General features: G+C 35.3%; 1 protein-coding gene across 2 annotated transcripts in view; it reads left to right on the forward strand.

Annotated features, from left to right (window-relative positions):
• DMD (dystrophin) overlaps positions 1 to 23,229 on the forward strand; it is a 2,258,239-nt gene that overhangs the window by 1,719,362 nt on the left and 515,648 nt on the right. For both annotated transcript variants that reach the window (XM_037986581.2, XM_073013821.1), the window contains exon 55: positions 22,528 to 22,717. In XM_037986581.2, coding sequence (XP_037842509.2) covers positions 22,528 to 22,717 — 190 coding nt within the window. The remainder of the gene's footprint in view (positions 1 to 22,527; positions 22,718 to 23,229) is intronic.

A 23,229-nucleotide genomic window follows, 5' to 3' on the forward strand; every position in this document is an offset into this window, starting at 1 on the left:
TGGGCCAGGGAGTGTCATGATCCATATGGATCTAAAAGGTTCATAGTGGTAACAGCCTGCTTCATTTTATGTCATCTCCTTTCAAGTAATTAGAATGTTTCTAGCTTGCAGGGATTGCACACAAAGGGAGACATTTGGAACCATGTCACTGGTGATTTACTGGTGTGGAAAATTACCTGGTGATGTAGGTGATGTAGCCAAGTAGCCATTTTCATTCTAACCCAGTCCTACAGTCCTGAACTGGGCTGAACCAACACACCAAAATATATGCTTAGAAATACTCCTATGTATCAGTTTTCCTAGGAAAAACAATAGTATTATAGAAAACTTACCATAGTTTCCTAATAAAAAAATTATAGGATACTAACAGACTGTTTTTTGTTCATAAATTTAATATTACAGTATCAAATATTAAAGCGAATGGGAGAAAGTTTTTCTTATTTGGTTTAATTGAACCATTAATGTTAGCTACAATACCCATTATGTTACTTTTCAATTATATTTATATTTTTTATTTTATTTCTATCTATATCATTCTCAGAAAAACTTCTTTAAAACATTCAATAAAAATAGAATTTAGGTAGATTTATTTTTAGAAAGTTGAGTTGTTTTGATAAATGAATACAGTCATCACTTGACTTAATTTTTATCTGTACAGTTCTAGAAATCTTATAGTTTTGGGATCCTTTGGCTTTCTTCAGTATATAATAGGGATCTGTTTCCTTTCTATAAATCATTAATTCAAATGATTTCTTATATTAAAAATGTTTGGACATATAGGTATTAATGAGTTTTATGAAATCTAATCTTTCCAATTTCCCCCTAAAAAGGGATGTCATTTAATCAGTTCTAGGTTGTGATCAATAGCAGAATTTTTCTTTTTTTTTTTTTGCAGCCCCCTTTCACCCAGTAGGGAAACCTGGTATCATCCTTGACTAATTGCAGCAAAGAGCCTGGCTCAGGTCCTTTGTCTTATACAGAGTGTTTAGAGATTCTTGAGCCCAGCAGAATCTGAACTCCTGGCTACTGCTACCTACTTCCCAGCCCAGGCCCCCAAAGTCCTATGTCTACAGCCCTGTGCACCACTGTGTGTTTTTGTGGCATTTCTGAAGCACAGAGCTACTTAACTTGTTTCTAAGCCCAGATTGTGCTTTTTTGATTTTCTATTTTGGTATTTTATCTACCATTTTTCTGTGTTTGGAGGTTTCTTCTATATTTTGAAATAACTTCTTTCCTTTGGTACAAAGTGATTCTTATTGTAGAAACTATCAAAAATGTACAAGTAAAGAATCACACTCAACATTCTTAGCAGTTCCTTCTATCGTAGTTTTGTAAATATATTATTGCCTATTTTTATTTTACTTACTCCCTGTTTATTAACAGTTAAAAGCATTTTCAGATAGTTTTCATTTTTCATTTAAAAAATTCTTACCACATTTTTATTAGGAAAGAAATGGACAGGTGTTATCTTTTCAATAAAAAACATGGGGAAAATAATTTCTTGAAGTACCTGGTGACATTCTTCCAGCCAATATTTTATGTTGTGGTCATTCTGTCTGTCATCAGTATTCATAGAAAGAGATGAAAATTATTTAAATGAACTGCAAAATCAATTCCCCATTCAAAGCAGTGGCTGTGTGTTTCAAATATCTTCTAATAGTCAGTTTCACACTTAGCTTTATCAAATTCCTAATTATGATACTCATTACATCACTCTGTGTTCAGTCAGTGTGTTTATGCCACAGAGCAATTAAAGCAAATCAGGTGAACCAAATTCAATCACCTTTGTAGATAATAACCTACATTGCTTAAACTTATGGCCACTCATACAATTACTGATGGATTGTCTTTTTCTTTTATATTGCCAGTATTTTAAATGTCCTAGTGAAGTTGGGTTAGCTGTTGAACTTCAACTTTATCACAACCTCTTTTTTAAAATGTATAAATGAAAAAACCCTCCATGAAATGATCAAATACAGTTTTCATACTGGGACAAATTAGATGAATAATAATCATAAATTCATAATAATTATTTATGATTTTATGTTTTTATAGTGAGATATGTTTTATCGAAATGTGTTATATAAGTGATACCTAAGTTTCCTATTAAAATAGAAATGCTAAAATGGCATTGTTCTTTTTAGCTATGACTCTAGCTGTTGACATCTACTTAAACAGAACTGTTGTTCCATCCCAAATCTGCAACTCTGAGCCCTATGCTCCCTTCACTGCTGTCTAATGGATACCTATCAATTTGGAAGGAGGTTTCTGGCAGCTATTCCCAGTAATCTAATCTCAGCTCTGTCCTCTTCAATATTTTCATCAGTGACTTGGATGAAGACATAGATAACATTCTTATCAAATTTGCCAATGCCACAAAGCAGGGAGAAATAGCAAATATAGCAGACAAGAATATCAGAAGCCAAAAAGTTTTCAACAAATTGGACTGGTAGGCTGAATATTGAAAGATGTAATGTAAATGCAAGGTGCTACGTGTCGGTTCAAAAGAAACGTAAAACAAAAACAAAACCCATCTAACTTAGGCTGGGCTCCCTGGAAATAGGCTAAGAATAGAGAGTTGTATGCAAAACGTTTGTTGGGGAGCGTTCCCATGAGATACATATGTGAGGTTGTAAGATAGGCAAGATTGCACAGATGAAGAAGTGCAGTGCAGCCTGCGGTCCATTGAGGCCTCATCAGATTTTCAGGGGAGTTTTGGAAATTGCAGGGCCCTTTAGAGACACGCTGAATTGAAGCAAGGGATCTGGACCTTTGTAACCCAATACTAGACAGTTAATGGTCCTGGGTCACCCCATGGGAGAGGGCAGACTGGAGCAAGATCATCACCTATGACTGAAGGCAATTTCCAGGGAGGAAGGCAGCTGTGAGCTGTTAGTAGTCAATATTCCAACCAGCTAGGGCATGAGGTCTTGGCAGAGCATCAATATACCCACTACCACAGTGTTACCCAAAGTATGATCCTCTGACTAGCAGCATTGGTATCACCTATGAGCTCACTAGAAATGTAAATTTGTAGGTCCTACCCCATCCAACTAAATCAGGATCTCTGGGGATGGGGCTTGGGGAACTTTTAACAAGCTTTCAGGCCTTCAAGTTATTTCTATGCATATTAAAGTTTGAGAACCACTGCCCTACACCAACCAAAATCATTCCAAATATGGAGATAACATAGAGGTTTTAGCAACAATAATTTCTTTCTGTTTCTCTCTTCTCTTTACACACACACACAACACACAATGTGATAGAACAGTGGGAAAGGAAAGCCAAAGGGGATCTTAGGCTGAATAAATGTAAGCATATGACCTAGTCCTAAGAACGTATATTTCAGCTTAATAGAGACAGGAATATTGTTATAAAGCTGTCCAAAGATGGAACAGACTGCCCTGTAAAGTTGTAGAAGTATTCAGGAACAGCTTGGTGATACCTTGGTGGTCGTATGGTATAACATCCTGATCTTCACATACTCATCATCTGGAGTAGGAGATTTCTTTTTCCAAATGGGGTTTTGGCAGAACTAGTTCCATTGTATCTTAATAAGTAATAACTCAAAGGGTTCTATGGATGAAAAAAATAATTAGGCAATATCAAGTTAAATCAAAGCAAACAGACTTCTTTCCTATAGGACTAATCAGACCCTTTATTACAGTGCATGCTTGGTGAATCAACAAAGTATGTGTATTTATGCAAGTATGGGAGGAAGGGATAATCTGTGTAGTATGCATCCCTTCTAAAAGTTTGACAATGAAAACAATTTCTCAAGAATCTTATACAACACTATAGTATCTGGTCCAATACTATGTGTAGAACATGCATTCAGTAAGTGTTTGTAAGATAGATAGCATAGCATATAGGCCAGGCCACTGAATGGAAATCATCTCACTGTGATTACCTGAATAGTATTCTCTAGTGCCATTAGCTCAATTCTTCACTTAGGCATAAGCCTATACATTTCTCATACTAACCAAGAGAATTTGTGTTATGTGAATTTTGACTCTATTCAGACATTTTTTCTACGACTCCTCCAAGGCTGTTATTCTTACCTCATATTCTGATAGAAGTTTAAGAACTTTTTTCTGGGAGTGTTGATTAATTAGCTAGATAGATAGAGACAGAGAGAGGATAGAGATTGATTCTCTGGCAGAGCCTATTTGAATCATATTGAATCTTTTTTTCCCTGAGACTTCCCGCAAGGAGGATGGAGGAGAAATTATTTAGAAATCCACAGAAGTAATCAGGGATATCTTCAGTAAAAGAAACTATACTTAGTAAAGTCTCTATTTTAGCAGATAGCAATAAACAACAGAGGCGATAGACAATAGAGTCTATTCAAATTGCTGGGATCTGCTAATACATTTTTCTTTTCCCTGAAACAAATGCCATTAACCCTCCTTGACACTCTGTCTTCATCAACATTTTAATAGAATGGAACTAACTCATGATTTTGAGGATTTTTCCCCCACACAAAACCTATAAACGACACCGTGCTAATGATTACTTTTAGCCTAGTTGCTAGCTTGCTGCTGGTAACAGTAAAACTTGTCCTGGCAGGTAGGCAATTCCAGAAGCCTAGCCAACCACTTGGTGTGTGTGAATAAACCTCCGTATACTTCTCATGCAGAGTAATCCTGGCCAACCCGTAACTCTTAGCAACTATTCCTGATGGATGGACCTGGTCTACTCTAAGAAGAGGCCAAGGTCCTTTAATAGTGCAGTTGCAAGAACCAGAATTGAAAGTCATAGTTCTAGCAAGATTTTGCAGACTCCTTGGCAAACCAGTGGCTTGGGACTCATTCTTGACTTCAAGCCATTAATTGATATGGTAGGACAGCTTCCTTGGGCTGGGTTCTGCTCCCTGGGATATGCGCTGTTTGCCAAATGAGTAGCAGGTGGACGGACATCTTTACAATTTGCTGACCCATATTCTAAATGAACATGACATTTTATAGGTCTGAGTTAACCTATGAAGTCACCAATTTCAATATCAAAATATTTATAACTGAGATAAGGATACTGAGGCACAGAGAGTCTGTGACTTTCCTAAGTTCAAAACACTAGCTTGTGTTAATTCTGACACAGAAATTCTTGTATTTGCTATCTGTCTCCTTTTTCTTTTTGTGTGTGTGTGTTTACATTGCAGCATCATTTATATGATGTTACATTCTGTAATTTATTGAGAATTTTCTCGCATAGAGTGATGTGTTACTTTTTAAAATTTCAAATAGTTCTAGTAAGTCTTTTCTACTTTTATTAGCGTATTAACGTACTGGCTCTAAGAGGGCATCTCACCACATCTTTGCCATTCTTCCTTGAAAGGCAAGTTTCTCTCCGTCTTCTTTATTGTATTCCAAAGTTTTGCTAAAGTTTGCTTTTGAAAATGGGTTACCTGGCAGAGATTTATTATTCTCACTTTGAAAGTAGAAGTCAGAATCAGACAGTGGCAGTTAGGTATGCACTACTGTGATTACTATATAATGAAAGTATCTATGGTGATAACACTGATACTGACATATATTTGCCATTTTCTAATTAAGGGCTTCAGTAAAAATTAAGCACTCACTCTTTGGCAGATACTGCAATAGATACTGAGCACAGTGAACAAAATTCTCCATATACATATATATGAGTCTACATTCTATGAAAGTATAATGTTTTTCTGAGAAGAGGCATAATATTCTATTAATATCAGCTTTTGCTTCTTCCACCATATATTGAAAGAATTCTGAATACTGTTATAATTTAATGGGAGAATCTAGAGAATTCTATACTTTCACTGCATTGATGAACTAAGATTTTTTAAAAATGCATTCTTCATAGAACTACTGTTCCATATTTACCTAATATTATTCTTATATCATTTGAGCATATATTTCACTAACAAAACAAATGTGCAATGTTATTAGTTCTAACATCAAAATTACACTGATACTTTAATTTTTATATTATTTTTCATGCAGATTAAAATAATTATAGCTGCATCACATATTGCAAGTTATAAGAGCTGCTTTAAAAATATATGCTTCAGGAAAGACATTAGACGAGGAAACGGATGATGTTCATATTTTCAAATGAAAAATTTAAAAATGTGGCTATCACAAACACTAAATTTTTACATATATCATCAACTACTAATTTATCTACAAGAAATGCCATTTTTTTTCCCTACAAAAACTCTTAGCAATAATTATCAAACTTAGTCCTGGAATCTGCTAATATAATCGGACAAATGTTGTCAAGAAGGTGAAAAAGAAAACATATATAGTTTATCAAACTATAAAATATAGTTTATCAAAACCCATTTTTCCTATTGACAACATTTATTCGGAAGGAAAATGCATGAGTGAAATGAACAATGGTCTCTAAGAGAGGTGGGGGATAGCAATAAATTCAGACCACATTTCTTGTCATTACAGCAGGGAAGTAGAAGAGTTACAGTCAACTTTAGAAAGTTATTTGGGGGAACTAGTGATTCCCTGTAAACCTGTAACGTTTTTGAAATTTAATTCAACAATTTGATTTACACCAAGAAGTGAACAGATAGTCAGATCAAAATCAGAAGAACGATTATCTGAATGGCATTCATTTTTCTAGATGTGCTGTCTATCCTATGTCAATTAAACCATGCTGTCTCATCCTGTGTCGATTAAACTGTGCTGTCTCGTCCTGTGTCAATTAAACTGTGCTGTCTCATCTTGTATCAATTAAACTTTCAGGTGATCTTCAAATATATTTCTAAGTAAAATGTATTGCAGTTATCCTATAAACTGGCCTCTTCCCCAGCACTGCTTTTGCTGTGGTCAACTTTATTTCTTTAGGCTCACAAAACTGATAGAGCAAAATAAGGAAAATGGAACGTTGGATTAAAATAAATTAATTCCCATTCTGTGACTAACTAAAGAAAATGATAACTATGCTTCCGTGAGCATTAATAAGGAAATGAATAAGGAAATGACCAAATTGTTCAGTGGACAACTTGTATGGGATTTTTAAGTATTGTGTCATCATCAATGTTGTCAATTAGCATATATTTTGAAATCAACTAAAGCAAATCAGTTGATTAATCATTAAGGGTCTTTTAAAATAACAACATCTAAACAGCAAATGTTTTATTTTGGAAAATTATGACAGCACAAGAATGAGCCAGATGTTTTACAACATGGTATCTATAACTTAAAGTATGTAATAGTCACTCAAAGGATTTCTTTTCTTTTTTTTTTTTTTTTTTTTTTTTTTTTTTTTTTTTTTTTTTTTGAGACAGAGTCTCGCTCTGTCGCCCAGGCTGGAGTGCAGTGGCCAGATCTCAGCTCACTGCAAGCTCCACCTCCCGGGTTTACGCCATTCTCCTGCCTCAGCCTCCCAAGTAGCTGGGACTACAGACCCCTGCCACCTCGCCGGGCTAGTTTTTTTGTATTTTTTTAGTAGAGACGGGGTTTCACCGTGTTAGCCAGGATGGTCTCGATCTCCTGACTTCGTGATCCACCCATCTTGGCCTCGCAAAGCGCTGGGATTACAGGCTTGAGCCACCGCGCCTGGCCCACTCAAAGGATTTCTAATTCAGTTTCTTTATTATTTGGCTAAGCTAGAATTTGGAAAAACACTTTAAGGTAATATGAAAGACAGCAGAATTCAATATGTGGATTTTTTCACTAAAGCTTATTTCTGATTATTTTTTACAGACTTTATTAGGTATATGTTAACTTCATGACACTTACAACAGTGGACCCTAGTTTTAATAAAATGTGAATGTATACCCTTTTCTCAGTATTAAAGAATGTTGACTCTCATGAGGATATTTTTATTTTTCTAACATTAAGAACTCTCAAAGATTTAATTTCTCTGACAACAGAAGATGTGAATTTTGTTTTTTAAAGGAGAACAGGATCTTTAGAAGTGTTGCTCATAGTACTCAGATTGTTGACTAATCTTAAAGGAGAAGCCATCAATTAATTTACCAAGAAGTATTAACATTATCTTTTTCTTCAATTATGCACATCCACAAAGATTTAGGGCAAAATCCACTTAAATGATATTATATATAATACATGAGTATTCATGTTGTAAGAGTCCTGCCTTCTTTCCTGCAAAATGATTAAAACTTGAATCAGAAACCAGACTTTAAAAATCCATTCTAATTCCCTAATGTATGGTAACTGTACTATAAAAAAATAAATATTTCTTCTTGAGGGATATCCATGAGTTAAGGACATTCATAACATGGTGTCTTGTAGGAAATGTTAATCTTTAGGCGAATAGGGATATTTGGGAATAACAAGACTAAAAGAGATGTTGCCCTTACTCACTTTTCTCTGATTTGCTATTTCTGTCATTTCCCCTGTGCTCCTGTCCTCAACTTTGCCTCTCTCCTTATTCCTTTTTTTTTTTTTTTTTTTTTTTGAGATGGAGTCTCACTCTGTTGCCCAGGCTGTAGTGCAGTGGTGCGATCTCGGCTCACTGCAACCTCTGCCTCCTGGGTTCAAGCAATTCTCTGCCTCAGCCTCCCAAGTAGCTGGGATTACAGGCACCCACCATCACGCCCTGCTAATTATTTTTGTATTTTTAGTAGAGACAGGGTTTCACCATCTTGGCCACGCTGGTCTTGAACTCCTGACCTCGTGATCTACCCACCCTGGCCTCCCAAAGTACTGGGATTACAGGCGTGAGCCACTGCGGCCGGCCCCTCCTTATTCCTTTTTTTCTCCACCTCTGCCTGAATGGTATTTCTCCATTACTGTTAGCATTTGCTTTCTGTGAGCTCTTGCACTCTGTCAGCTTATATACCTGTTCCTGTTCACATATTTTCCTTTTCCGAGTAGTTACAACATGTCTTCTATCTCAGCCCACTCTAGAATTGTCTTACTTTTCCAGGTCTCCTGCTCCTCAGTATTTTTCCCACTTTTCTAGATTCATGTTTTCCCATCTGCATATTTCTCTTCCATGTCTGCACTGTCAACCGCTTAGAAGACAGCATGTAAGGACACTGTTATCTGAGCAGATCTTCAGCACAGCCACCATGAAGTATGGTTACCTTGTCAGTTTCCATTTTTCCCATAGTGTGTGCAAACTGTCCTGATATGCATAGAAAGGTATCATAATTGAGGAAACAAAATGCACAAAAATGTCCTTGGTTATTCCACCCCCCAGAAATATAGGAGAGAAATAATTTTGAACCAGATACACAGAATAACACTATGTCACATGGACATGGAGTTATCGTGTTAGCATATTATTGGAAAATATTTCCTGGGACCTTGACATTTATTCACTTTTTGTTTTCAAATTACATTTACCTATCTATTAATTGCAAATTATTTTAATGTACCATTTACCAAAGAAGGGCTGTTTCTTCTGAAAGCTTTCATTTGACAAATAACTTGTAAAAATATTCACATTGTGTATTTATTTTCCCCTTCTAGTCCAAACTCTAGTTATCTTAAACTTTGTACAGTTTTTTAAAAAATCATAACAAAAAAAGCTTCCTCGTTGTCATTCTTGTCAAAACAGGTTTACCAGACTTAGGTAAACTTAAAATAGTTAGTGTAAAATTTAAAAAGCTGATTTGCTCCTTCCAGTGTGTTTGCTGCCTTTTTGCCACAGCAAAATTGTAAATGTAAACGTATTCCCTAGGAGATGAGCTGGGCTGCAATTTTCAGCTAATTGGGAGAAGCAGCCCTGAGTTGAGCACTGTCAGGCTGATTTGAGTCTTAAGATATGATGATGATTATTGTGTCAAATGTAATCAAGAATGTGGGCTCTGAACTGACTCAAGGGCTGGCTGTTTTTAATTCAGGTTCGTATATGAAGTAGACCTCTGGTTCACCGATAGTCACAGCTGGTTGTAGAAGAGAGCAATTTTTAAAATGCTATTTCATTCTCTATGGAGCTGTAGGGATCAGAGATTGGATACACAGGGAGGGGGCACATCCTCATTCTTTCCTGAAAAATTCTATTAATTTTCAGCATAATAAACTTTGAGATTCCCCAGTGGCTCTGTATCAGTGGTTTTCAAATTTCTCAGACCCAATGCCACCCCTCTTTTCTTTTTTAAATAACAAATACTTTGTAATGCCTTCTTTACTATTGTAACCCAAAATATGTAGACAACATACCCTACTTATACAGGCAGTAGTTTAAACGAAGCCCTGACTCTATTTTAAAGAGAAATAAGAGTCATTTATAATAAAATAATATGTGTTTTAGTATGCAGTTATTCAGGCAGGATCATACTGGAACACAAGTGAAGTTTTTAGATCATGAGACTATGAATGCGGTATGATCAAATGCAGAAAGACACCATTGTGTTGTATGGAGACTCAAAGACCATGAGGGGCATTGGTCATCCTTAGAGTAATTTTCCAAAATGCTGAACAACTCCTGGCAAAATTCCTAACACCATGAAATAAATTTTGTTCTTGGATTGTTGTGGCAGTTAGTTGCATGGCTGAAAAATTCAATGTCTTAAAACTGTGAGGAAAATATCTTATGTTTACATGTAAAATTGAGTTACATTCCAGGTTTTGGTGTTTATAAACAGGGTTTCCACACACATGCATGTCCAGTGGGATATTCCAAAGTGCTGTCAGAATTGGGAGAGTTCTTTGTTGTACAAGAAGTTTACCATCTTCACTCCTGCTTCACAGAATGCTATTATAGTAACACTCTTCAATTACTGTGATAGTCAAATGTCCTCCCTCAATTTCTAGAATGCTTCTTTTTTTGTGGTCTGTATAATTTGGTTAAATTTTTTTCCAGACAAAAACTGATTTGTGAATTACTGCAATAGCAATATTTTCGGAGCACCCAACCTATTTCTGAGTGATACAGTTGCCATTTTTACAAGACTAAATGAAATTACCATTTCAGACCTGCCAGATTGTCTAGCCCAGTCTTTTAAAATTCTGTGATTATCACTGCAATTATAATCTATTTTCACCACTTGAATGGCATGATCTCTATAAAAGGGTGGTGATAACACTCATCCATTCTCCTTCCCCCAACATAGCTATATCAATTGCCCTCTAACCAGTTGTTGATAAATGAAGTTAAATTTTATGTAAAAATCATAAGAGATATGATTGTAGCTGTCCAAGACATTTAAAATGCTAAATGCAACTTACATGGAGGCTATAAGAGAAGTATGAACACATTTATTGAAGAGATGAGCTAATTTAGTAAAACAACACAGATACACCTGCATACAGAGATAAATCTATATTGTCTAAATTATTGAGATAAAAATAATGTTTTACATTGAAAAATTTTTAGAAAAGTAGGTAAGCAAAATGCAGCAGTCTATTTGCATTTCATCTGGGCATTTGATAGTCTTTCATTATATTCCTGTGAATAAGTTGGAGAAATACTGGCTAGATGCAAGGTAAATTGGATGGCTTAGAAGCCACTTCATGATTTTATGCAAAGGATGTCGATTAATAGACCAGTGTCAGGTGGTGATGGAAGATCTCTGGTGCTACGTCACAAGCTTCTGTTCTCAACCCTGACACACTGGATGTTTTTGACAGAACATGAGTAGAACTACAGAGAGGAGGCCCGTCAAACTTATGGGTGATAAAAAGCAGGGAGGGCAGGAGTATGCTGGGTGACAGAAGCCAAATGGGTGTCTGGACAGGATGAGTTTTAAGGCACTTTTGGTACTTCATGTCTGAAGACCAGGATCAAACTTATAGGCAATCTGAACACTTACCAAAATAACAGGTTAATTTTGGCAGAAGTTATTATTTGTATGCCGTCTGTTTCTTTAATACACCTAAAAAGTATTGAAATAACATTTTTTGCAGAAGTTCATTTTGAAAATTCAGAAAAAAATTTGTTAACTTTCGTGGAAGAAGAGTAACAGAAACTCAGTCATTGACAGCTAAATACAATGTGTTGCCCAGTAAAATAGTCTACTCCTTCACTTTCATGGCTAATATGAAATTTGATGAAAGAAACAAATTCCAAAGATTGAATATCTGCACATTTACAAAGCAAAACACAATTTTGGGCATGGAATTGCTCATTCTCATTTTTAAACATCTTGGTTATAACTGAATAATAGTTTTTTATAACAAAGATGATATTTTCAAATTATTATGAGGTTCAACTGAAATAACGTACGTGAAAGCAATGTTTAAACTTTAAAATTCTATGTCAATATAAATTATTATTCAATAAATTCACATCAGAAAAGAATTTTAAGATTTCTAAGAACAAGGGCCTGTGGCCTTAGTTTTAGAAGCTGTATACCTTATTGATAGTAGGTTTTTTAATTTTAATTTAATTTATTGAGTATCTATTAAATTGCCAGCAACTGTGGTGTGAATCTTTGCCTTCAAATAATTTACAGTAAGTTGAGGATGATGAATGGTGATAATGATGATGAATATCAAGACTATAGTAAGTGGTATATTCATAAGTCAGAGGATTCTTAAAACCAGAAGCACCCTCAGATACATTCCTTTCCTGTTGTACTTCTAATTGAAAAAAATAAATCCTAAATTTATGACTGTTCTTTATAAATTTTAATTGATCTTATAAAAGGCCATCAATACATTTCAAAGTATCTAGGTCTTTTAAATGCAGTTTTTCACCCTGGTAATTAAAAGTACGAAAGCAAGAACATTTAAATCTTTATTTTGATAAGTTTTAATTAGCTGAAGCTATTTGTAATCCCACATCTTGTCTTGTAAATCATGTCTGAGTCATTAAAATAGGTTTACATTTAGAAGGACAGTTCTTTTAGAATCTACTTAAACTAAGTCACTTTGAGAAATTAATTCATTGTTCAATTGGTTTTATTAAAATGTATTTATTTTACTGTAAAATGTCTCGTAAAGCAATGTATGAAGTATTTTATTTTCATGTTAGAAATTTTATGTAAAATATATCCCAAAATACATAGACATTCAAATAATCTCTGTATTATTAACCAACATTTATTAACGTATCATTTAGAGAAGGTTAAAATGGTATGTACTATAACTTTGTATAATTTCATAAGAATTAAAGTATTTTATTAATGCCTGTAATGCCTTCTTTCTAAACTAAATCCTCAAGCTTACCTAGAGTTCAAAGTTTAGTATTTATTTTAATACATCTCGTAGATGACAGATGAAGATGATAAGCAAAGGAATAATAATTTATCTTTTCACACATATATACACACATACCCCATAATCCTAATTCATATAATAACAGAAAACAAAGGGCTTTTGAGAATAGTGTCATATTAATATCCATTATATTTACTTCACAGGGAGATTGGAAAGTCTACCTTGAGAGGTAATGGCTTATAGTACAGTGGACTAGATTGTTTCAAGATTTGTCATTTATTTTGGCAACTCACTCAGCCTCCCTGAAAGTCAAGTTTCTCATCTATAAACTGTTCATAATAATTACAACCTGCCTCATTAGCCTCATCAAGCTATTTAAAATATGAAAGGAGATGTGGATCCTGTCAAAGGAGCTTGAAAACTGCAGAACATTATTTTAGTGTAAAATGCTAAAACAATGAATGTTGAATATAAAAGGGCTTTTCCTTAATTTTTATTTTAAGTTCAGGAGTACATATGCAGGTTTGTTATATAGGTAAACTTATGTCATGGGGGTTTGTTGTACTGATTATTTTGTTACCCAGGTATTAAGCATAGTACACATTAGATATTTTTCTTGATCCTCTCCCTCCTCCCACCCTCCCCACTCCAGTAGGCTTCCATGACTGTTGTTTCTCTCTGTGTCCATGTGTTCTCATCATTTAACTCCCACTAATAAGTGAGAACATGCAGTATTTGGTTTTCTGTTCCTGAATTAGTTTGCTGAGGACAATGGCCTCCAGCTCCATCCATGATCTCTGAAGAATCTCCACACTGGTTTTCACAATGACTGAAATAACATACACTATAATCAACAGTTTATAAGTATTTCTTTTTCTCTGGAACCTCGCCAGAACCTGTTATTTTTGACTTTTTAATAATAGGCATTCTGACTGGTATGTGATGGTATCTCCTTGTGGTTTTGATTTGCATTTCTCCAATGATCAGTGATGTTGAGCTTTTTTTCATATGCTTGTTGGTGGCATGTATGTTTTCTTTTAAAAAGGGTCTGTTCATGTCCTTTGCTAAAAGGTCCCTTTCAAACGTGTATTGTTAACCACAAGAGAGAGTACTGAGTAAGAGACTAGGTAATAAAAGTCACAAATATTTCGATATCATAATTCAGAATTGAGATCAGGGTTATGAAATTGTTCATATTTCCAAATTCCACTGACAGAACTCTACTATAAGTTTATTTCATCTGTTGATATGTTTTTAGCCACTTCTTTCTTTTAAAGTGAACCTGTTGTGTGTTTGCCATTTGATATTAGAAAATTGAACCTGCCTGCTTTGCTGTCTTCTGAATATTATGTATCAACAACTAACAAGCTACAATTCTGATTTTCTCTAAGTTATTGTGGATGAGGATATATATAACGGCACAATCTCATCAGGTTTGTAAGAGATGATCTTAGGCTCATCTTTTAAATTGGTTTTTATACTATTTTAAACAAATCTTTTTAGAAGAGAAGAAAAGCTACTTAGCTTATCAATACTAGGAAATATATCTTTAAAGAGTTTATCACTACAAGTAACCAAAACCAACTTAAAAATTCACATTATACAAATCATTGAGAATTTATTTAGAACAGAAATGTGTCCAACTATAGGTCAACACAAATTTAAGCATGTAATTATCTGGGAAGTAGCATTAACTGCATTTTTTTCTAAAGATCCTTTACAGTTGTATAAATGTCCAAAAGGATATTTTGAGTCTCTGTATATTAACCAAACCAAATGTAATTCATTACTCCCAACCTCTCCAAATAGTACCTTTTGGTATTGTATCAGCAAAAAAATATAAAATACAGGTATTAAAGAGTATTAATCTCTTTAAAGATTCAAGAAAGAAAAAAGTATATGTATGTATAGAGATGTGTATTTCATCTGCTCATAACACTGTGTACATTTCTTTATCAACTATTTTTTTCAGTGATTTATGAGTTGAAATACAAATCAAATGAAACGAGTAATGCAAAGTGAAGTAGAAAACACATTTTCTACTGCTGTCTCCTAATGCAGGTCTCTTCAGGAAAGCACTAATGGTTTTAGGGAAAGTGTATAATTATGGTTGTTTCCCTAATGATAAATTTGCAAATCTCTATTTTAAAAACATTCATAAGGGTAAAAAAATGAGAGATGAAATGTGTCTTTCAAAATTTCTTGGCTGGGCGCGGTGGCTCACACCTATAATCCCAGCACTTTGGAAGGCCGAGGCAGACGGATCACGATGTCAGGAGATCGAGACCATCCTGGCTAACACGGTGAAACCCCGTCTCAACTAAAAATACAAAAAATTAGCTGGGCATGGTGGCGGGCACCTGTAGTCCCAGCTACTTGGGAGGCTGAGGCAGGAGAATGGTGTGAACCCAGGAGGCGGAGCTTGCAGTGAGCCAAGACCACACCACTGCACTCCAGCCTGGGTGACAGAACAAGACTCTGTCTCAAAAAAAAAAAAAAAAAAAAAAAATTCTTACATGATTGATAATGCCTATACTCTCTTACTATCTAAAGTCTAAGTGATATGTGTATTTAAAAAAAAGAAATGTATCAGTGAAGGAAGTTTACACAGATAGCTTCAAAGCTGTGGTTTATCTTTGGAGGATTAATCTATTTCTCATGCCAGTGTGTTGCTACTGCACATGCTAAAAAGTCATCCTGTGGTGTCTGGGGTGACGAAAGATGGGAATGAGTTTTCTGAGAACTAATCAGCAATACTTTGGGAACATTTAGGTCATGGTTTCCAATTAACTCTAGAGAGTTCGAGTAATTTAGTACCAGACCTCAAGAGAGAGGGGATGAAAACCTCATTAATTCATATGTTGGTGAACAGCAAACTAGCAAATTTGCATTACAAATGGATTTTTATTTTAAAGCAAAGACCAGCGAGATCTTTTCTGCAATAGTTTGGATATAAGAATATCCTTGTATGTATGTGTTCCCTTGTATGTAGGTATTTGTATGTTTCAATGACCCTGCATATGGCAGTAACAGAAAATTAAATTGGTGCTCTAAAATGAAGACCAGGATTCAGTGACGTAATCTTCCTTGCGCCTTTCTTTTAGTACAATGAATATATCAGAGAGGAGTGTATTCCAATATCTATCTTTGGAGTTACAAAAACTTCTTTTCTGGAATGCGAGACTTGGGCTATACCCCCAGCTCTGCCACTTAACTTGTATACAACCTTGGGAGCATCATTACAATTCTCTCAGAATCAGTCCCTCCAGCCCTAAAATGAAACCAGCAAAAGCCTGTACTGTACTAAAAGGTTGTTTTATTTTTATGAAAATTTTTTATTTTTATGAAAATTAGTTAGGCAAACTTTTATTGAGCATCTATCACTCTATTTTGCTGGATGATCCCTACCTCTTTGGATAGAAAGAGTAAAACATGTTTAAGATATATTTATTACTTGTTTGGCAAATTGAGATAGAAGTTTATGAATGCAGACTGATACATGTTACATTTGCACTAGGGGTAAGGACTCCAGATGGTTTATAGCCTTAATCACATTGTAACTCTAGTTAAGTGTTTACCTATCTGTACCCTCTATTAGATTTGAATATGCTAAATGCCAAAGTCCAAGTATTATTGGATTTTCTGTCACCATCATCAGGCACAGATCCTGGTACACAATAGGTATGGAATGGATGCATGGATGAATTATTGAATTAGATGTTGGTAGACATGTGGAAATAAGAATGAGGTTTAAAATTAAGGATAATCTGTATCAAGTTTAAAGCCATTGGCAGAGAATGAAATATCCAGCTGAGTACACAAAGAAAAAGAAGGTAGGTACAAAAATGGAAAATATCTTATGAAGTGATGATAGAATAACTCTGAATATGTTTGAAAATATAAAGTGTTATGTGGATGTTAGCTTTAAAAATTATCTTCCATGCTGTACATTAGATCTGTTATTCCTCATGCTGTGGATGAAAAGCAAGCACCAGAAGTTAAATTAAAATGATGTCATATATTCCTCACTTTACAGTTTCGTAACAGAGAAGAAAAGACAAACATTCTCTCATTGCCACCACCCTTCTCCAGTCATATTTCTAGGTAGATGTTGCCCAAAGACAGATAAAACCAGAGTTGGTTTTGCTAGGAATGGACTACTAGTCAGGCAATGTTTACAGTTTTTGCTTAGATTCATGCTTCTCATTAGTGCACATTACTAATATAATTGCTAGAGATTAAAAGGAATCCTTTCTACAAAGTGCTGTATATCCATAGGTGACAAAATTCTAACTTCCCCTCACCAATTCAATATAAAGTTATGTTTTAAAATCAAAATGCAATTTAGTAGCAAACTAGTAGGAACTGTTATGGTTACAGGAAATTTGAACTTCAGATTAACTCTGGTTTTATGAGTAGTGGTTGATATGGCAAGAATCATTTTGATCTTACATCCAGGTGCTACTAAGTTCTCTAACCTATATCCCACCAGAAAAAAGGAACAAAATAATGGTTCTTTAATCTTTCTCCTAAAATATCATAGGAAATTATAGTGGCTAAATTGCAAATAAACTATGAAGGAAAGATTTAGAGTATTTTATGTGGTTACTCTCTAAGAATGCCAGGACATAGTGAAAGTGTTATTTAGCAGAAGACTGAGTTCTTTGAACGTTCCTAATTTATCACATTTTAAAAATAACCTGGGCAAAATAACCTTTCATATCAGATTGAGCCTTTTTCTAAAAATACTCAATATATTTCTGTTATACCTACACACTTAGAATCCCACAATAGAATGCACTGATAAAGTATTTTTCATCCATATATCTAATAGTAGAATAGTGTCTATACAATAATTAAGCTCTTTAGGCTTACCTTGGAAAGTAACGAGTATCGAGTTTAAAGCCATTGGCAGAGAATGCAATAACCAGCTGAGTATACAAAGAAAAAGAAGGTAGGTAGAAAAATGGAAAACATGAAGTGACGATAGAATAACTCTGAATATGTTTGAAAACATATAAAGAGTTATGTGGATGTTAGCTTTAAAAATTATCTTCCATGCTGCACATTAGATCTGCCTTCCTTTTTCCTTTTCATGTATTATGTTGGGGATAAGAAATTGAAGATATTCAACTCAATGGAGTCTTAGAGATTTATTCAGAAATACCACGGTGTGTCTGTGTGTGTGGCAGGGGTAGGGTTCTAATGACAGGTCAGAATATACTTATCTGATTGTCTTATTGATCATCAGGTCTTAAAAAGAAAATGGATGTGCTGAAAACATGCCTTCTGTGATTCTTTACCTTCCTGCAAAATTGTCTCTGGATAAACACTTTGTTTGGCAGGTATAGGGTTGCACTAAGCTTTATAGCTCCAACACTCTGCCCCTTCAGTAGATTCTTGCTTGTAACTGATGATAATGCAAACCTGCATTATCTATAGGTTTCCTTAAAGGGCAACCAAAAGTGCAGTAGCAATTCAGGCACAATTACTGCATGTGAGAATCCTCCATCTTGTTCCCTTTGGAGACCACATATATTTCTTAGGCAAGTATATTTGTAAAATCCTTGTTCAGCGTGAAAATTCAGGAGGTCAGTTTCTCCCAGAAAGCAGATTCTGAGAAAGTGATTAGCATGAAGGAATTTTATTGGAGAGTGCTCTCAGGATTAACACCTGTGAAGGGAGGCAAGGCGCGGGAGCAAGACTGGGCAGGAGAAGCTGGGCTACCATACAGTCACGACTACAACACAATCAACCCTCCGCCTCTCCTTCCTAGCCTTCCCCAGGAGGATCTCTGAAGTCTGAAGGTAGGATAGCCCTTCAGAATTGTCCTGAGTTGCAGCAAGGGACCCAGGATTTCATACCACACAACTCTCCCATCAACCAATACGTGCAGCCCATCTCGGGGACATAGTGGGTAACTTTGGGCTAGGCACCTCTCTTTAGCTGAGGCCAACTCTCAAATAGGGATAACAGCTGAGGACTATCAGCCAGTAGCACTACCAGCAGCTGGGGTCAGAAGTATTTCAGTCCTGAAAAGGGGTCTGGGCAGCCCAGCTTAGCATCTACTACACCAGTCGTTCTCAAATTTGGTCTCTGGCAACTGTGATTCTCCAGCTTTAGCATATATTGGAAGGCTGGTTAAAACATAGCTTGCTGGATTTTACCCAGAGTCTCTGATTCAGCGGGGCTAGGCTGAGGCCTGAGAATTTGCATTTCTAATAACTTCTCAGACGATGCTGGTGCTGCTGGTCCATGGACTATGAGAACACTGTTTCAGGCTGCCCTTATTTACATACTGAGAATGGTACACAGTGCTCTTATGAATAGAATGAAAACCTTCTGAAATCACATTACTCCTTACTCCATCAAATTCTCAGCTATTTTTGTGCACCATAAAGCTGGAATAGCTGATTATAAAACTTTGTTATGTAAAAAAGTACTTAACCAATACAGTAGATTCTGTTTGCAAAGCATTATTACAGTTTCTAATATCTGGTCATTGTTACTTTTAAAATTCAGCCAAATTTTCTCCAGGGCCTGTGGTTTGATAACTGGGAAGAAGCAATTAAAAAAAATCTAATTCAAGAACTTTGTTTTTTTTTTCTAAACATATCTTTTTTTTCTTTATGATTCTTATTTTTACATTTTATTTATCATATAAGCCATTTAAACCCATATGGCTCAGGAAAATTTAAAACTATATGATACATTTAGAACATGTTGAATGCACAGATATGGAAATTAAGTATTCTTGATTCATTCTAGACTAGACCTGGCACAATTAAAATTTAGGAATTCAGTGTACACACACACATTCCGAGAGAAATGTTGAAGCCATAAAACCCGCACACAAGCAGGAAACAACAGTCTTACCTATTATTAAAGAGGCATGTAAAGGAGCTCATTTGAGGAAATTTTCTGCTGTTATTGCCATTGAATTTTTAACGTATTTTCCAAATTAGAAAATATTCAGCCTGATGTTGTCAATATTTCAGACCACAAGGGTATCATTTAGGAAAATGGTTCCTTACTGTCCTGAAAGAGTTACTGTTCTTCCCTAAGGACCTAATTTACAAAGCAGCAAACTTGCTGGTAGGATTTGGCTGAAAATCGCATTGTCTCGGTAGAACTCTTTCATCTGATTTATGTGCATTGCATTTTGCAAATAACTCTTGGAAAGTTATTTACTAGTTACTTCCTCTGGAAGCAGAGGGTAAGCAGCATTTCTAGTTTAAGGATAGAGGAGCTAAGATGTAGCAAGCGCAACTCATCATGAAGCTGATGCTGATAAAATGCACAATATTACATTCTCTAAGTTTCACTCTGCCATGGGAGATTTCATATTTTTAAATTTTGTTTGAAATGGGACTACATTAGAAAATATGTCAAATGTCTAGCCCTGCATTTATATGCTGGAATGCGACAGCCTATTTCTGTTCCAAATTTTGCACTGGAGATGGAGTAAGTCTTAATGCAAACTGCATGAAACTGCCACTTTTGTAGGTCAAATCCAGTCAATTGTCAGAAGTTACACATGGTTCAGACTGTAAGGTGCATGCCCAATTGTAACATCGAGATTCTTGGAGTTGTTGCAATGGTTCTGAATTTTTCAACCGTAATAAATAAAAAGATAAATGACTATTTTGATATTTCTCTTTGCGTTGATAGTTTGCCTGAAAACTAGATAAACAGGGAGCCGGCAGTCCACGTTAGCCCTTGAACTACACGAGGTTTAATTTATTTGCCCAACCAGAAGCCTACGCTACCTTTCAGCTGTGCAGTATTAAAGTTTATTTAGGAGTTGATAAATAGCTTAGTGCAATGCTTACTTTTTTTCCAGTAGCTGCATCCTCATAAACCTATTCTACCCTCCACCAGTTAATGCAGACGGAAGATTTTTATCCAGTATGAGCACTGAAACTCCACTGTGGAAGACTGTGTGCTCAGCAAAAACCTCACCCATGATGAATAAACAGCTCTTCCGGGGGCTTTGCCGCCGCTGGCTCGGCAGCAGTTGTTTATTGCCTGGTTTGCACATCCCATGATAAAGTTGCTGCTGAAATAAATTGCAGTTTTGCATAATTATTGACAATCGCATCTTAACAAGCAATGTGTATCATATTCAAGTGTTCAATTTTTTAAAATCCATTTTTAGCTTATGTTTAATCCCAGAAAGTGTTTGTGTAGTAATAGAAGGCAAATAAGACATTTAAATAGAGTACTAATTTCCTCATTGCAGACAAAGTTTACCTGAATCTTTTTCGATGGGACTGTTAATGCCTAAGGCAATTTTCCTTTCTAAGCTATTATTATATAGATATTTGCTGAGGGCATATGTGTATGTATCCACAATACATGCATTATATATATGATCAAAAATATGAATACATTTTTAGAGTTTTTGTCATGAAAGATTTTGTTTCATTCTTTAAAAATATTACAGGAATGGGGAAATGGGATATGGGTAGAAGGAACTAACGTTTTTGAGTAACTGTAATGTATAACTGTATAACGTGTGGGGCACTCAACTTCACAGGAATTTTCTATTTTAATTCTCATCACAGCAATAGATATTGCAGATGAGAAACTGAGAATCAGAGAGGTAACTTGCCATATCACATAACTGGTAAGGAACATTGGGAATTGAACTCAGATCTGCCTGGTTTTAAGGCTCTACTCTTTTTTGTTACACATAACATTTTTATTTTGGAAAATGTTCTCAGTTGTATGATCAAGTAATTAAATACAAAAATAACACAATAGGTATAACTGGAGTCATGCAAAATGATAGTTTGCACAAAATGATAGTTTCTATGACATGTTATTTCTCTACTTGTTAGTCTTTCTTCCTTTGCCCTCCAATCCCCTTCTTTTTGTCTTTTCCTCTAGTCTTTTCCTTTTGACTCTAGGTTTGTATTTTCTTGACTTTTCTCCTTGCATATCAAATGCTTGTTTTCTGCCTCAGAGCGGCATCAAAGACAAGCATGGTACAGGGATTTTAGGGTTTTAACCTCAAAGGTTAGTCTCAAATTTGGCAGTATATTAAAAATAAGCCTTCAAAATTGACCAACAAAAACTACAAAATTGAAAAAAGATACTTTGAACTTTCAAATGAACTTGCAAATGTTCAAATATATATATATTTCACATATATATACACATATGTTTATATATATATATATATATATATAACCTCCTCTGTGGAGAGGGGTTTATAGAAATCTGTGATTGTCATTATTGCATGCCTTCCCCCATACAAATGCCTTTAAGTTAAATAAAAATGAAAGTAAATAGACTGCACAGTATTATAGCTGTTGCTTAAAGGAAGAGCTGTAGCAACAACTCACCCCATTGTTGGTATATTACAATTTAGTTCCTCCATCTTTCTCTTTTTGTGGAGTTCACTAGGTGTACCATTCTGATATTTAATAACTGCATCTGAACATTTGTTCCTTCGCAGGGTGAGTGAGCAAGAGGCTGCTTTGGAAGAAACTCATAGATTACTGCAACAGTTCCCCCTGGACCTAGAAAAGTTTCTTGCCTGGCTTACAGAAGCTGAAACAACTGCCAACGTCCTACAGGATGCTACCCGTAAGGAAAGGCTCCTAGAAGACTCCAAGGGAGTAAAAGAGCTGATGAAACAATGGCAAGTAAGTCAAGCATTTCCGCTTTAGCACTCTTGTGGATCCAACTGAACAATTCTCAGCATTTGTACTTGTAACTGACAAGCCAGGGACAAAACAAAATAGTTGCTTTTATACAGCCTGATATATTTCGGCATTTGGACAAGGAGGAGAGGGGCAGAGAGAGAAGGAAACATTATTTATAATTCCACTTAACATCCTCATCTTAGAAAAAGTACATGCTCTGATCCGAAAAACATTTGCATATAAAACCAGAGCTTCGGTCAAGGAGAAACTTTGCTCAGAGAAATAACTTAGGGATTGGTTTATTAAATTTTAAAAGTTGACATTTTTGAGTGTTTATTTAATATTTTACAGGGAAAGCATCTGTATGAATTGTCTGTTTTATTTAGCGTTGCTAACTGAATCAGTTTCCCTTCATTACTTTCAAATATGTTTTGAAATGTTAATCTGGCATTTTGTAGCTTTCTTCCTAACATGATCTGTGAAAATAAGAATGAGATGGCTAAATTTGTCAT

This window comes from Chlorocebus sabaeus, chromosome X, assembly GCF_047675955.1.
Source record: "Chlorocebus sabaeus isolate Y175 chromosome X, mChlSab1.0.hap1, whole genome shotgun sequence".
Taxonomy (NCBI): Eukaryota; Metazoa; Chordata; class Mammalia; order Primates; family Cercopithecidae; genus Chlorocebus; species Chlorocebus sabaeus.